The following is a 15,824-nucleotide window of genomic DNA, read 5'->3' as shown; positions in this document are numbered from 1 at the left end:
TCACTTTAATTCTGTTAAGTTTTGGTTCATGTATTTTCTGGTTGTATTATTAGGTGCCTACACATTAATGATTTTATTTCTTCCTGATCAATTTTTGCCAATATTAAATGCCCCACTTCATCCCTGGCAATACTGTTTACTATGAAGTCTGTTTGGTAAATCTATTAATATGCACCTCAGCCTTCTTATGCTTACTGGGTTTTTTTTTGTTTTTTTTTTTTTGTTTGTTTTGTTTTTTTTGAGATGGATCTGTTATTTAATTAGGTTCTTTGTAAGAAATTTAGAACACCAATTTGTGAGGGTAAACTCCATTCGTGAGAGCAAACACAGAGCGGAGGTAGCCCTGAAGCTGAGGAACGGCTTTGATTTTTGGCAGAATTTGCAAGTCCACAGCTTTCTGATCAACCTTGCGCTGCTCTGTAATCTCATATTTCTCTTTCTCCGTGTCAAAGATCTCACCTTCCTGGTGTCTGGGCTTACGCAGCTTCTTCTTCTTAAAGTAAGCATCAGTGAGGTGTTTGGGGATTTTCACATTGCTGATATCAATTTTGGTGGAGGTGGCAATGACAAATTTCTGGTGTGTTCTACACAGAGGAACTCGATTAAGGGACAGAGGTCCAGTCACAAGTAGCAAGCCACTGCTCAGTTGCTTCAGGAAAACCACTCTCTTGCCTCTGTGGCGCCCAGTGAGGATGATCAAAATGGTCCCAGGAGTGATGCTAGCTCGCAGTTTCCTCACATGCTGACTAAAAGGTTTTTTGCCGTGGCTCAACAGCTTCCGAGGCACATCTTCAGTAGGATAATACCTAGGCCTTTTGCGAAGTTTAACCACTCGGGTACCACCATTCTTGTCACCACCAACTGGTTTTGTGACAGTAGCAAGAACCTTCTCCTTCTTTTTCTTTTCAATCCTGGATTTAGCTGCTGAATACTTCCTCTTGTACATGGCCTTTCTCGAATACATAGCCGATCGGGAATATCTGCCAATTCCTCTGACTAGGACAGGGTTTTGGCTGCAGTGGGTCTTCCCCTTCTTTGGCGTTTTAGCCTTGAGGTTACCCTTCTTAACCTTGCCACCAGCATCAGCCTTCTTGGCTTCAGGTTTCTTCTCCTTAGCATCCGGCTTCTCAGCTTTTTCGCCCGCCATCTTGCAAGATGGGAAAGAGCTGCTTACTGTTTTTAGGGCATAATTCTTTTCATCCATTTACTGTCAAATTATCTGGTCTTTTTATTTAAAGTGTGTCTCACAGGCAGCATATAGCTGAGTTTTGCTTTTTTATCTCCTTTGTGAATCTCTGCCTTTTAACTAAAGTTAACATGTAATTATTGATATACTTGGATTTATGTCTATTTTTTGTATGTTATCCACTGTTCCCTCTTTATTGATTTTTTTTTGATTACTTGAATATGCATGTTTTAGTATCACATCTTATCTATTGTCTTTTGGGGGGGGTGCTATATCTCTTTTTATTATTTTCTTAGTGGTTATATAGGGATTATAATACACTTACTCAATCTTCCTGATTCTATTGCACCACTTCATGTAAAATAGAACACTTGCAGCCATGTGGCTAGCTTTACTTCCCTTCTACTGTTCCTTATGTTACAGTCATATGAATGATATCCAAATACTTTGAAGCATCTCCAGACAATGTTTTAATTTTTGCTTTAAACACATATATGTATTTTAAAGAATAAGAGGAAAAAAACAGTCTTGCATATTTACTCATATATTTACCATATACCATTCTTGAAAATTCAGTTTTCCCTGTTATTATTGCCTATTAAATTGAAGAACTTCCTTCATCATTCCTTCTGGAGCATTGTCTTTGGATGATTAATTCCCTTAGTTTTTGTTCATCTGAAATCTCTTTATTTCACTATGATTCCTGATATGTATTTTCACTGGACACAGAATTCTGTGTTAACATCTCTTTCTTTCAGCAACTTTAAAGTTATTCCACTGTTTTCCATCCTCCATGGCTTCTTGTGACAAATCTGGAGTCCTTTGCATCATTATTCCCTTCAATTTCATGTGTCATTTTTCTCTAGCTCTTTCAAACATTTTTTATCTTTGGTTTCCAACAGCTTGATTATGATGTGTCTAGTCCTGGTTTTCTTGACTTTTCAAGCTTCTTGGATTCAAAAGTTTGTCTCCAAACTTGGGAAGAGTTTGACCATTTCTACAAAAAACTTTTTCTACTCTACTATCTTGATTCTCTCCTCCCGGGCCTCCAATTACACATAAGTCACAGCTTTTGGTATTGGATCACATGTCCATCTGAGGCTCTGTTCTTATTCTTTTGTGTCCTATTATAATTTTCTGGAGAACATGGATTTAAAAAAGGAAGCAGGAATCAACCCAACTAAATTCAGACTATGCATCCAAGACCACCTTCTATGAGGTGCTAAGTGCTTAGAAAACTTTCTCAGCATCTTGTGGCTAATAAGGGGCAGAATGAGGACTTGAGTTGGAATCTTCTGAAGTCATTTAACTTTGGGGCTTATTTCTTTTTTCTGAAGTCATTTAACTTTTTGCATCTTTCCCATATATTAATAGGAATTTTCCAACAAAAGGACTTGCAGGGTGCCTGATGGCTCAGTTGGTTAAGTGTCCAACTTCGGTTTAGGTCATGATCTCGCAGTTTGTGAGTTCAAGTCCTGCGTCGGGCTCTGTGCTGACAGCTCAAAGCCTGGAGCCTGCTTTGGATTCTGTGTCTCCCTCTCTCTCTGCCCCTCCCCCGCTTGTGCTCTGTCTCTCAAAAATGAATAAATGTAAAAACTTTTTTTAAAAAAAGACTTGCTGGTTATGTATGTATAAAATCCTGAAGGCAAGCTTAAATAAGTGTTTTTGTCATTGTTGTTTTTTATTGAACAGTTCTTTGAAGAAGCTTTTGTGAATCTCCATGAGGACTACTGGACTTGAAATATTTTCCAAACCATTTGACCTCCGAATCTGTTCTCTGTGGAGGCTTCTGCTCCACCAAACACACTTAAAAATAGCTAATATGTGGCATTCATTCTGCCAACACTTACAAGAATTTTATAGAATACCCACTATGTGCCAGACCTGGCACTAGGTGCTGGCAGACCGAAGATACTATCATCTAAGACATTTCTGCCATTCAGGAGCCCTTATTGTCTTTCCACGAAATTGAATAATGTTTATACACTTGGTGCTGTTGGGTCATTTTCACTTGTGTTTACCGGCATCCTTCACCTATTCTCTGATATGCCCCCTTTCCTCTTTGCTTGCACACTGCCTAAAGTGTGCTCCCAGGGGCAGAGAGTTGTTGGGACAGCCTGGGGTTAGTCACAGCTATGGACTGAATTGTGTTCCCCCCAAATTCATATATTGAAGCCCTAACCCCCACTGTGACTATTTCTAGAGATAGAACCTTTAAGGAGATGATTAAGGTTAAATGAAGTCATAAGCAGAAGGCCCTATTCCAATGGGACTGTGGCCTTATCAGACAAGGAAGAGGGAGAGCGCACACTCTCTCTCTGTCATGTGAGGACACATCAAAAAGGTGGTTGTCTATAAGGCAGAAAGAGAGTTCTCACCAGAACCTGACTGTGTTGGCATCGTGGTCTTAGACTTTCAGCCTCCACAATTGTGAGGAAATAAATGTCTATTGCTTAAGCTCCCACTCTGCAGGATTTTGTTGCACGCTCAACAGACTAACACAGTCACCCAATTCAGCAGAAGACACAACAGGGACTGAGTGAAACTTACTTCATAGACACTGAGGGGAGCAGACCAGGTTTTATAGCCACCAACTGCATCTCTTGCCTGCTTCTCACTCTAGTTCTGAACTTAATCCATTAATTCACAGTCTCTCTCATTAAGAACCTTATATAAACTCTTTTTGCCATTTTTCCAGCTCCTGTGCCATTTTTCTTGCTAGACTCAAGAGATAAACCAGAGGTAAGACAAAGTTTTATCCTGACTAGCAGGTAGAACTTCTATCCCTCCCTCTCTCTTTTTTTTTAATTAAGCCAGCTGAGTCTTCTGCCTTTATTTACCTTTCACAGTGAAGCAAGATGGAAAAATAAAAGAAATAAGCCAAAAAATCCCTCCCTAAAATGACAGGTAGGAGAGAGAGTTGGTTGGCTTTTTCTGCTGCACACAAAAGTGAAATGTCAAGTTCTGTAGACCCTTCCTGCTTGAGAAAATGAGAGCAGGTTGTCCCCTGGAAAAGCCATAAGCAACCCAGGGGGTAACACAGTGAACCTGATAGGTCTGAGGTCTGTGCATGGAGGAGGGAGCCTCTCTCTCCTGCCTGCCTGCTTTCTCTTTTTTCCCATCAAAGTTCTCTTCTCTCCCAGAGCAGTGGACCACCTCCTCCACCAGCAGACAGCCAGGCCTGCCGCCTGTCCCCCAGAGTCTTTCTTTTCCTTCTTGGGCTCTCAGTGGGTGCAGAGAAGTAGCAAAGCTAAGCACTTGCGTGTGATGCCTCACCCCTGCAAGCTCGTCTGAGACTAGATGTCATTAATAAGAGCAAGTTCTCATCTCTGAAGGTGTGGGGCTCTCTGCACAGTACTTTCATAATCAAAATTATCATCATAATCATGCTAATAACCACTATTTATTGACCACTTTCTGTTTACCAGCCACAGTGCTAAGTACTTGACAAGCCCAGATTCATCTGAGTCTTAAAACAATTCTGTAACAGGCACATTATTGTCATCATTTCACAAATGAGGAAAGCAAGGCTTACACAGGGATCCCTAAAGTTAACCAGTCCACCATGCAATAGTGAGCGGTGGGGGCCCTACTGATGGCCTGGGAACTGATCCCTAAACATAAGGCCTTGGCAAGACTCTGATGGAGAGGTCAAGCCAAATTCTTCCTACTCACTTTTACATGCAATTAAAGGCTGCCCCATAATTATGTTATTAAGAGCAACTATTTGGGTTTCCTAAACTAAAATCAGCTCAATACTGGAGTTTATCATACACTCTCATTGAATATTTTACTGAGAGGTACGTGGCTTGGCAATGGTGTCTTGGTTCCACTGTCACTGAGCATGTGCAGAACTGAAAGACCCATAATTTTCACAACTCTCCATTATCAGGTGTCATTGCCTTTGTCCTGAATTGGCAATCAATCTCTATTACTGTTTTCTTGTTCTTGAATGATACCTTACTGTTATTTCAGCTTTTTATATAATCTGTGGTGGCTCTCCTCTTAACCCTATAGTGAGTGGTGAGGTATATAGATGTATTTTCACCTGTTATTTTCTTTTTTTTTTTCTTTTTTTTTTTTTTTTTTTTAATATATGAAATTTACTGTCAAATTGGTTTCCATACAACACCCAGTGCTCATCCCAAAAGTCACCTGTTATTTTCCAAGAACTTGATTGGAGAAATGTATGTAACATATTGGGCTAAACCAAATAAAACATTTTTACCTTAGGTGAAACATATGAAATGGACTATATTTAACAACTTTTTAAAAGTTTATTTATTTTGAGTGAGAGAGAGTATGTGTGCGTGCATGAGAGCAGGGGGAAGGTCAGAGAGGGAGAGACAGAATCCCAAGCAAGCACCACACTGTCAGCACACAGCCCGATGTGGGGCTGGGGCTTGAATTCGTGAACTCACAAACCTTGAGATCATGACCTGAGCTGAGATCAAGTGTTGGACACTTAACCGACTGAAACATCCAGGGCCCCTGAACAATTTTGACCTAAAAAAATGGAAGTTTCCTATTGTCCAACCTAATAGTTCAAATATAAATTATTTTTACCTCATTTGCTAGACATTTGTATGCATAATTCCCTCTGCATATGCATGTACAGTGACACATTATAGATGATATTCTGCCTCTGAATTTGTATTATCTAAATAATTTACAACATATTATTATTATATGTTAACTATAAGAACATTGCTAAGTTATTTTGAGTTTGTGTGGGTTTTTTTTTGTATGATCCAAGATCTTGAATGTAAGCTCATATTCTTCATGAATTGTTCATTTATTTCCCTCTTTAGTTCTTTATCATCACTTGATTCCTTTTCTGCTGTTAAGGAGGAATGGATAGGTCCATAGGTTTTGTGGTCTTGGGTCTTCCGTGTCCTGCTCAAAGAAGTTTGAAAAGCACTACGTCAGTGGCTAAGGAGACTTTTCAAGTCCCATAGCCAGTAAGTGTGCATTCAGAATTCAGATGCAACTCAGCTTCCCTCACAGATGGAGGATGTGATACACATTTTGGTCATTGGCATCAGTCACACCCCTATGGCTTCCTGAATAAGAAATGCTAGATTTCCTTGACATATCATTAAGGAAATTGGGAGGTCAACATTTATTGTGTGCCTATGTATGCCAGCCACTCTGCTTGGTATGTTAGTTTGAACCTCATTTGATACCACAGCAAACCCTATGAGGTTGGTATCATTTATCTGTACAGATGGAGAAAGAGGTTTGCAGGCTTGAATACTAACTCCAAATTCTGGAACTGGTAGGTAGGTGATGAAAGCAGAAAGCAAACTTTAAAGCCCATTTGATTGTTCACCACTTTGCCTTTTCTTTTTCTCACTACACATCCCCTTCCCCTAACCCCATATTTGATTCATCATGAAATCCTATTGGTTCTACCTATAAAATGACTCTGGGGTCTGTTTCTCCATCATTTTCACTACTAATGCTCTAACATTGTCCCTCCCACGAACACATGCACAGCCTCCTAACCTCTTCCTTGCCACAGTCCTTATCCATCCCCTCCATGTGGCCTTTAACTCACTCCACAATCCTTTACACAGATCTGATTGTGACCTACCTTTTCAGTGTCCCTGCAGTGCTTGCAGAGGGCATAAAACATGTCACAATCCAGCTTTCCAACCTACTTTCCTGGCCCTCTCTGCCAACATTCCCTATCCCCAGCTCCTACCCCCACTGACCCTTCCAGACTGCCCACCCCTCCATTCTCTCTAACACCCATGACTTTTCCAATTCAACTCCTGGGCCTCTGTGCACTTGATACTCTAAATTATATAGATAATAATTTGTGTGTGTGTGTATATATATATATATATATGTGTGTGTGTGTGTGTATGTATATATGTGTGTGTATATATGTGCGTGTGTGTGTGTGTATATATATATGTATGTGTGTGTGTATGTGTGTGTGTGTACATATATATATATATATATATATATATATATATATATATATATATATAAAACCAGTTCTCCATCTGGCACATTCTGCTTCCTTCAAGGCCCTGCTCAAATGTCACTGCCTGTGGGAGAGTCATCCTAGACTTTTCCTGGGAGCTCATGGCCCCTCCTCTTTATAACCACAGGATTTTGTACACATTTTTAATTAGACACTTTCTGTTGAATGATAGCTAGCTGTTTAAATGTCTTATCTGTCTTTCCTACTTGATAATGAGCCCCTAAGGGATAAAGATCATGTAGTATTTATCTTTGGATTGCCAGCATGCAGAAAAGTGCCTGGCACCAGGTCAGCACTCAATAAATGTTCATTAATGTACAAACACCCCCCATAGTCTCTCATGCACATAAGAGCATACTGAGTAGTTCTTCGGTAGAGCGGATTGAAAATTGGACTGGGAAGAGGATGCTTTGATTCTAGTCTGGGATCACCCACCAACTAGATGTGTCACTGGGGACAGAACATTTCGGGGTCTCAGTCCCCTCACTTGTAAAGTAGTGGGAGGACATCTGAGTGCCTTTCCAAGGCTTACATCTAATGATGCAAAGGACTTGACAGCTTATTCCTAAAAATATCTCTCTTTCTTACCAGAAGGAAAAGGCCTTAGGCATCTTCTAAGGAGAGTCATGGCACACAACCAGGAGACTCTAGCCAAGACCCCTGTCATCAAATTCAAGGGCCAAGACTTCAACTTCTTGCGGGATCATTGCCTAAGCAGAGGTCTGCTGTTTGAGGATGAGACCTTCCCTGCGGAAACTTCCTCCATAGGTCTGCAGCTGCTCCAGGGAAAAAACCTCTCCAGCCTGATGTGGAGACGGCCAAAGGTGAGTGAGCCCCCCAGAAACACACCCAGCTCCTGGACCCTCTCAACTGCCTGTCATGGTACCTCCTACTGAAAGAAGGATGGGCACGTGACTTGGTTTTCAAGGGTGGCCCAAACCAAATAGGAAGGAGAATGAAATTTATCTGGTCCCTTAGCTATAGTGTTGTATCATCAGTAGGATGGAAGGACCCTGTACCAGCAACCAGGACCCCTGGGTTCTAACCCAGTTCTCACACTGAGCACATCACTAGATTGCATGCTTCAGTGTTCTCATCTGAGAAATGGGAAACCATGGGTATGAAGATTGTGGTAGTTGGTCTCTAGGGTCTCTTCCATCTCCACAATTGAGCCCATCTGTCAGTCTTCATCACTCTATTCTCTTCAGGTACCACTGTCTTTACTTTTTCTTTTCCCCTGTTAGAATTTAGTCAAAGGGAAGATATCATGTCAGTCACTGATAAAATAGGATGAATTTAAATAATTGCCTCACCCCTCTCATTTATATATGTATTGTCAGTCTTGTAAAGGCTTGATCATTTATAAAAGAATTTTAGACATCAAATTAGGAAGATCTTTCAGGGAAACATTCAAATCCCTATGCCAGTAGTTGGTCACTAACTCAACCTTGTGGCGAGATGAGCCCTGTTGGTTTTTCTAAACTATATTCGTTCCCAAGAAATATTTCTCAGCCCACTGACCATTCTTATAATCTCATTAGGGAAAAAGATCCAGGTAAGGACCACTCTAAGGATCCTGAGGCCAATCCTCCTGTTCTTGCTTCCAAAAGCAACCAGCAGAACCTAGAACAAGAGAAAATAAGATAATGTCTAGTAAGCTAATGATTATGATATCAGCAAGTGTTACCAAGCACTGATTAAGTGCCAAACACTCTCCTGAGTACTTTCAATAAAGCCAGTTTAGGCTATACAAAAAGGATATTTTCTGATAACATAAAATAAGACATTAAACTCTGGAGGTACCGACTCTTGCTCTGATGTCAAGGGGGCAGATTTGTAGTTTTGGAGAGGGAAGGGTGAGCAGGGCGCAGGTGGGGCTCAGGATCAGATGGTGGTGCTTCAGGCTTCTAGGATCCATCTCACCAGCCAGAGGCAGTAAGTCCCCAGAAATTATCCTCTTCTGGCCTTCCCCTCCGAAGGGGAGCAGAACAGAGAACTCTATTTAAAGTTTGGAAGGGTTATATATTTTTTCCCCTTGTTATTTTTAGAAGCTGAGATTCTTTTAGAAATGTTCTTTTTTTTCTTTTTTACAAGGTGCTGAGCAATAGATACAAGACCATATTTATAGTGTTGGAGAATTTATAACATTTCTATTTAGGAAGGGTTCAGAGTTTCTTACTATCTGATTTCAGCAACATCTCAAATTTTATCTTTTGGGGGCAAGGAGAGACTGAGGCAAACAGAAGTGAGATGACTTCCACAGAATACTTCCAGGAACCTGAAATAGAGGAAGATACGTCCTACTCCCACTCTTCTCCTCAGCCAAAAGCTGAGACAAATGTCTTTGTGTCCCTCGTCACAGTGTCCACATTTGTATAGTGTTTTCCTGAGTTTTCCATGTGTCCTGTTCTACTTTGTCTCCTTTGTTCTTTCCCAGTTGTATAGAGAAGAAAACAGATTCAGACAGGGGATGTGACTTGCACGAGGTGACAGTTCAGCCTCCATATGCTGCACTTTCCTTCACATGGGATTGTGTGCCCGACAGGACTCTGTTAGGATTTGAATGAACGAGTAAGTGAGTAAATGGATGAAGGAATGACTTTATCTACAGGCCCCTGACATGGGTTTCAAACTCCATATGTGCAGCTGAGATTCCGTAGGTTGACTGGCTTAACAGGTAGAATGGTAGACAAGAAAGCCACTGAATTCACCCCTTCCACATGGTGACATCCTCAAGTGCCACAGCTTATAGTTGTGCCTGAGAAAAGCCTTGGACGAGGAGCCATGGCCAGTGTAGTTCAATCCTAGTTGGAATGGCCAACACTTACATAGTGCTGACCATATGGTAGGTCCAACTTTAGGTCCTTTGACTCATTGAATCCTCACAGTAATGTTATAAGGAGGTACTATTATTAATCCCACTTTACAGATGAGAAATAGAAACAGAGTTAAGTAACATGCCCAAAATGATAAAGCTGGAATTTGAACCCTAGAGTCTATCTCCAAACCTGTACTCCTATCACACTATATTGTCTCCATAAGGCCTCATTGTAAGCTCATGTTGTGTTCTGAGTTCCTATTTGCTACAAATAATATTTTGTACACCAGTAGACTCCTAGTTCATCTAGGTAACCAGGAATCAATCTCTGTGTTGTGTCCTGCTTTCCATTTTTTAGGAGAAAAAGAATGAGGTAAGAATGAAATGTTGTACCTGTACGTCACATGATTATTTTAAGGAATAAATGAAGGTAATATTTAGAGTCTAGCACATTGCAAACACTAAACACTAGCTATTGTTGCTATAATTAATTTGGGAGGGATGGCATAGGGTAGCAGCCTCAGGGGCTGTCCTTTTGGATCCATGGGTTTTCACAGTCCAGCCAGCATCAGCCCTCAGCTAATTTCAGCAAACACATTTAGAGAGAAATGTAGGTCAGATGAAACCATTTGAGGTCCTAGGGGGAGGCTGACAGGGAGTGTGGAGAGAATTTCTTCTCACGTTCTGCTGCCTGTCACCACTTTCAGAAGGTTGCCTCCCACTCTAGAGCTTGCCCAGTCACTGTCCAGAGGTATGGATGGCACTCCTTAAATTAAGTTCACCTGTATAATGGCTGAGGTGGCACCAAGTCTCCTGAGGCCATCTCCATATTCAAGGCTTGGAAGGACAATGGGGAAGCTCCATATTCTAAGCAAGTGCTAAACCATCATGGATATCATTCTACCTTGAATACTCACCTGGGCTTGGTAGATTCACTAAGAGTGACTAAGAGTTGGCATACAACTAAACTCAGCTTTCTATGCCTGGCACAGAAAGGTTGTTTAATGTCCCATAATGTCTTCTCTCTCCCTCTCTCCCTCCCTCCTCCCCCTCTCTCCCCCTCTCCCCCCCTCCCCCATTCCTCTCTCTCCTTCCCTCCTTCCTTCTTGCTCTCCCTCTAACAATCAACCTAATCCATTTTGCTGCTGGAACTTTGAAGTAGAAGCTCCTTCATATCTTGCTTCGTTCAGTTTCTCTTTGTTTAAGAAATTTCCACCCCACCTCTCACATCCCCCCCCACCCTAGTGGCAGTCAGTCAGGTTCTGCAACAGCCTGTGACCTTGCACTGACCAAATGGCACTGAGGAGACCCAACTCCTCAAGAGCCTCTGCACTGCCTACAACCCCCACCCCATGTCAGCAAGAGACAATGCTAAGAATTAGACTTGTACGTGGTGTATCTATTTGATATTTCCTGAATGAAAGTTGGTGCTAGAGTGACTTCCTTTTAGAATTTTAATTCCATAAATAATGCTAAATCCCATTTATCAAGTATGTACATGCAATAAGTATGAATCTAAGCACTTTACATATGACATTTCATTTAATTACCATAATATCCCTGTGAGTAGATCATATTATTATCTTTGTTCAGTAGATGAGCATTGTCCAGGAGAACTTTCTGTGATGATAGAAAGGTTCTTTTGGTACCGTTCAGTACAACAGCCATTAGTCATAAGTGGCTATTGGTACTTCCAATGTGGCCAATGCAACTGAGGGATCAAAATTTTAATCTTATTTATTTTTTTTTAAGTTTTTGAAAGCTTACTTATTTATTTTGAGAGAGAGAGAGAGAGAGAGAGAGAGAGAGAGAGAGAGCGCACCAGCAAGCAGGGGAAGGGAAGAGAGAGAGGGAGAGAGAGAATCCCAAGCAGGCTCCATGCTGTGAGCACAGAGCACGACGCGGGGCTCGAACCCACGAACCACAAGATCATGACCCAAGCTGAAACCAAGAGTTGGACACTTAACCAACTGAGCCACCCAGGCACCCCTTAATCTCATTTAAAGTAGCCACATATGATTTGTGGCTACCATATTGGACAGCACAGAAATATAGATACAATTCTTCACAGCAGGGTCACCAATGTGTATCAGATTGAGAGATGGCAATTTCATCTTGGACCCCATACTTTGGGAGAATCATTTTGCTTCTCAACTGAAGAATGGCTGTGGGCCTGAAACATGCTGTCTTATGGGTGCTCAGAGCTCATAACCCAGCCCCGTTGTGGATCCTGGCCTGTGGCCATCCCAAAATGAAGTATCACCTACCCAGGTAACAACTTTGACCTTTTAAGTAGAGTGGAGTTTCTGAAAGGATTGTTCACTAGAAATGATTTACCTTAGGTCCCAAATGAGTTCTTCAGAAAAGGAAAGTGTTGACAAAGTAGACACAGGAGTGTAGGTTATGAAGGCAACAGGTAACAGAAGGTGACAAGGTAAACCTGCCAGCAAACAAATGCCATCGAGCCAAAGAACTTTGATGCCAATAAAACAAAGCTCTCTAGCAAAAATAGTAAAGGGAGTGACTCTGTCACCTGGCCCAGCCTGAACTCTGCCCACCCTCTGAATGATATATTTAGCCTGTGTCTGAATGCCAAGATGCTGACCCTGATGTTCCCTCATCTAACAGCAGCCTTCAAAATGATTGCAGGAATCACTCCAAAACATAGCAAGTGATGTTGCATTGGAAGACACCCCTCCAGAAGCGATTGCAGGAGAATGCCTGGTTTGGTACCACTTCACAGAGGGTATTTGTTAAGATTCCAGGGGTTCTTGCATTATATGTGCTTCTGGCATCCATAAGATAACATAGATTGTCCCAAAATTTGCCTCGAGAAAGGACTTCACAGTGCAGAAGTTGGGAAGATTACTTAGTATGACTATTGCTGATGGCTTCTGTATTAGGGTTCTCCAAAAAAACAGAAACAATAGTGTGTGTGTGTGTATCTATTATATATCTATATATCCTATAGGATATTACCCATATCAATCAGGCAGAGAAAGAGCAAATTCTCCCTCTACCTTTTGTTTTATTCAGGTCCTCAGTGGATTGGATGGTGCTTATTCACACAGGGATCAGAAATCTGCTTTATTGAACTCAATTCAAATAAATGTTAATCTCATCTGGAAACACAGACATACTTAGAACTAATGTTTAGCTAAATATCTGGGGACTTCTTGACACAGTCAAGTTATAAAATTAACCATCACACCTTTCTCGTGTACAAATTACGTTTCAGACCCTCCAGAGGGCCCCTCTCGCAGAATCAGAGGACATGGACACCAAGAATCCCCTATCTGCATGCGTGGTCTGGGGGCAGGGGAGAGATCTGAGCACGATGGAGCCACACTGCCTGGTTCACAGCCCTCTCCCTGCAGATCTGTAATCAAATTGCTCAGCTTCCCTGAACCTGCCCCCTTTCCCTGGCAGGGCTTCAGAATCTTCTGTGTTACTGTGTAAATGCTGAACACTACCTCCAGTTAACCTACTAAATCCAGGCTGTGAGAGGCAGCAGCCAGCAGCCTCCAGGGCAGCGAAGGTCTCGGGTGATTCTGAGTCACACTCAGGGTGGAGACTACTACTTGCCAGTCTTGTCACACTTCACTGTCCTGGTGTGCCCATCCCACCTGGTGACGCCTGTGGACATTGCCATCTTCCCAGTCATCTTTTTTCTTTTTAAGTTTTAATTTAAATTCCAGCTAGTTGGCACAGCATAATATTAGCTTCAGGTGTACAATTTAGTGATTGAACACTTCCCTACAACACCCGGCACTCATCACAAGTGCACGCCTTAATCCTCTGTTTCTTGGTTTGCCTCTCTTTTTTTCCCTATGATCATTTGTTTTGCTTTTTAAATTCCACATATGAGTGAAATCATACGGTATTTTCTTTCTCTGACTTATTTTGCTTAGCATAATATACTCTAGCTACGTTGATGTCATTTCAAATGGCAAGGTTTCATTCTTTTTTATTGCCGAGTAATATTCCATTGTGTGTGTGTGTGTGTGTGTGTGTGTGTGTGTGTGTGTGTGTATCACATCTTCTTTATCCATTCATCTTTACCTATTCTCTCAGCAAATCAGCCCAGCAGGCTAAAATGCTTCTGGGTGTAATTTCCATCTCTTCCTACCTCTGCACTTTTTAGATCATCGAGCACCTCTCTAAAACCCAGGGTGGGGAAGGAATGGGCAGCTCAGAGGATAGGAGATATAGATGCTGGTCTTGTGCCCAACACTGATGAAGACAATTCCAGTGTTTACCAGTAAACTTTATGTTGAATATTGATTTGCAATAATTGCCATTTAATTTTCATAGCATGAAAATAGTTTTCTGTTCCTAATTAGCTACAATTTTTTAATTTTAATTTTTAACATTTTGGTAAATCATAGAAAGTTGTGAATTTATTAAATGCCTGTGTGGCATTCATTAGAAGGATATAAATTGTTTTTCCTTTGGTGCATGTAAATGCTATTTTATATTATTATATATCCTGATACAAAAGCAGCGTCCTTCATTTCTAGGGCAAACCCTGCTTGATTATAGTGGGTTAGTCTTAATAATTTCTTGTTCATTCATTTGCCATGTGTTTTATTTTGGTATATTTCCATAAGTGAAATCAGTCTATAATGTGTGTATGTTCTTGTGCTTTCACTGTCCCAGGCTATGCTGGCTTCTTAAAATAAATGGTGGCAGGATTTTTCTTCCTTCCCTTCCTTCCCTTTCTTTCTTTTCGCTGAAACTGTAAGTGATACAAGAATGGTCTATTCCCTGAAAGTGTGAGAGAACTCCACAGGAAATCCTGTGTACTTGAAAGCCTTCACAGAGCTGTCAGGGAGATATTCTTTGATCATTTGAAAATACTATTGCAAAGTTATCTTTTAAAGCTTACTGACTAACTTGAATCATTTTTGGCCATGCTAATTTTAGTCGGATAATCATCACTATTTTTAAATTGATTAGTATAGAATTTTACGTCATGTTTTTATATTGCTAAAATCTCATTTTTATTTCTAATTTTAGTTGGGTTTCCCTACCATATTTGTTAAAGGTTGGGTCTATGTAAACCTTCTTCCCCAAATGGAGTGAGTTACTTGCTTTATTGGTCTTGCTGTTTTTCTATTTTAGAATTCACTAATTGTCTTTAATCATTTTTTTCTGCCTCTATTTGAGGCTCTTTTTGTCTTTCTAACATCTATGAGTTGATTGTTTAATTCATGGTTTTTTTTTCTATCATGTTTAATAATGAATTCATTTGAGGCTCTGGGTTTGTCTGTGAGTATGGCCTTTTGAATTTTGCAAATATTACAGGAGGGAATCAATATTTATTGAACATGTACCTTGTCCGATGTCCCAAGGATCCACATCCTTCCTCATCTGTTAGGTGGAAAAACTCCTGCTTAGCAAGGCTAGTGGGAGACGATGGGTGAATAAAGCCCCTGGACCTCAGCAAGGTAGTCAGTGCCTCAATGGCTTTGCCACCGGAGTCTCCCTTTCACATATGAGGAAACTGAGGCTCAGCTAAGTCAAGGAAGTGGTTCAAGGTCACCCAGGGAGAAGGCAGGGCAGGGTTCCACCCTGGGTCTGTCTCCATGACTCTCAGCACGCCCACCCCCCTTCTGCAGTCACACTGCAGGGAAAACCAGAGCAAACAGCAGAGGAGAGCTGGGGCTTCAGGCAGGTCAGGAAAGTTGAGCAAAGCTATCTTTGTTCCCCATCCAAGCCCACTGGCCTCCTGTCTCTTTAATTCCTGTGAGTGGAAGATCTTAAGCATCTGCTCAGTGACAGCAAATGCTAGTGAGATCTTTACCTCCTTTCCACAGTAGAAG

The 15,824-nt window shown here is 41.2% G+C and overlaps 1 protein-coding gene and 1 pseudogene across 1 annotated transcript in view; one reads left to right on the top strand and one right to left on the bottom strand.

Moving 5' to 3' along the window:
• CAPN13 (calpain 13) overlaps window positions 1-15,824 on the top strand; it is an 83,478-nt gene that overhangs the window by 13,902 nt on the left and 53,752 nt on the right. Inside the window, exon 2 of the mRNA XM_060652057.3 lies at window positions 7,773-8,005. Within this exon, the coding sequence (XP_060508040.3) occupies window positions 7,808-8,005 (198 nt within the window). The 5' untranslated portion in view covers window positions 7,773-7,807. The remainder of the gene's footprint in view (window positions 1-7,772; window positions 8,006-15,824) is intronic.
• Window positions 235-1,163, bottom strand: LOC132671796 (large ribosomal subunit protein eL6 pseudogene; annotated as a pseudogene).

This window comes from Panthera onca, chromosome A3 (assembly GCF_046562875.1).
Source record: "Panthera onca isolate mPanOnc1 chromosome A3, mPanOnc1 haplotype 2, whole genome shotgun sequence".
NCBI classification, from domain to species: Eukaryota; Metazoa; Chordata; class Mammalia; order Carnivora; family Felidae; genus Panthera; species Panthera onca.
Note: the sequence above shows the minus strand (reverse complement) of the source record. Positions and strands in the feature narration are given on the sequence as shown.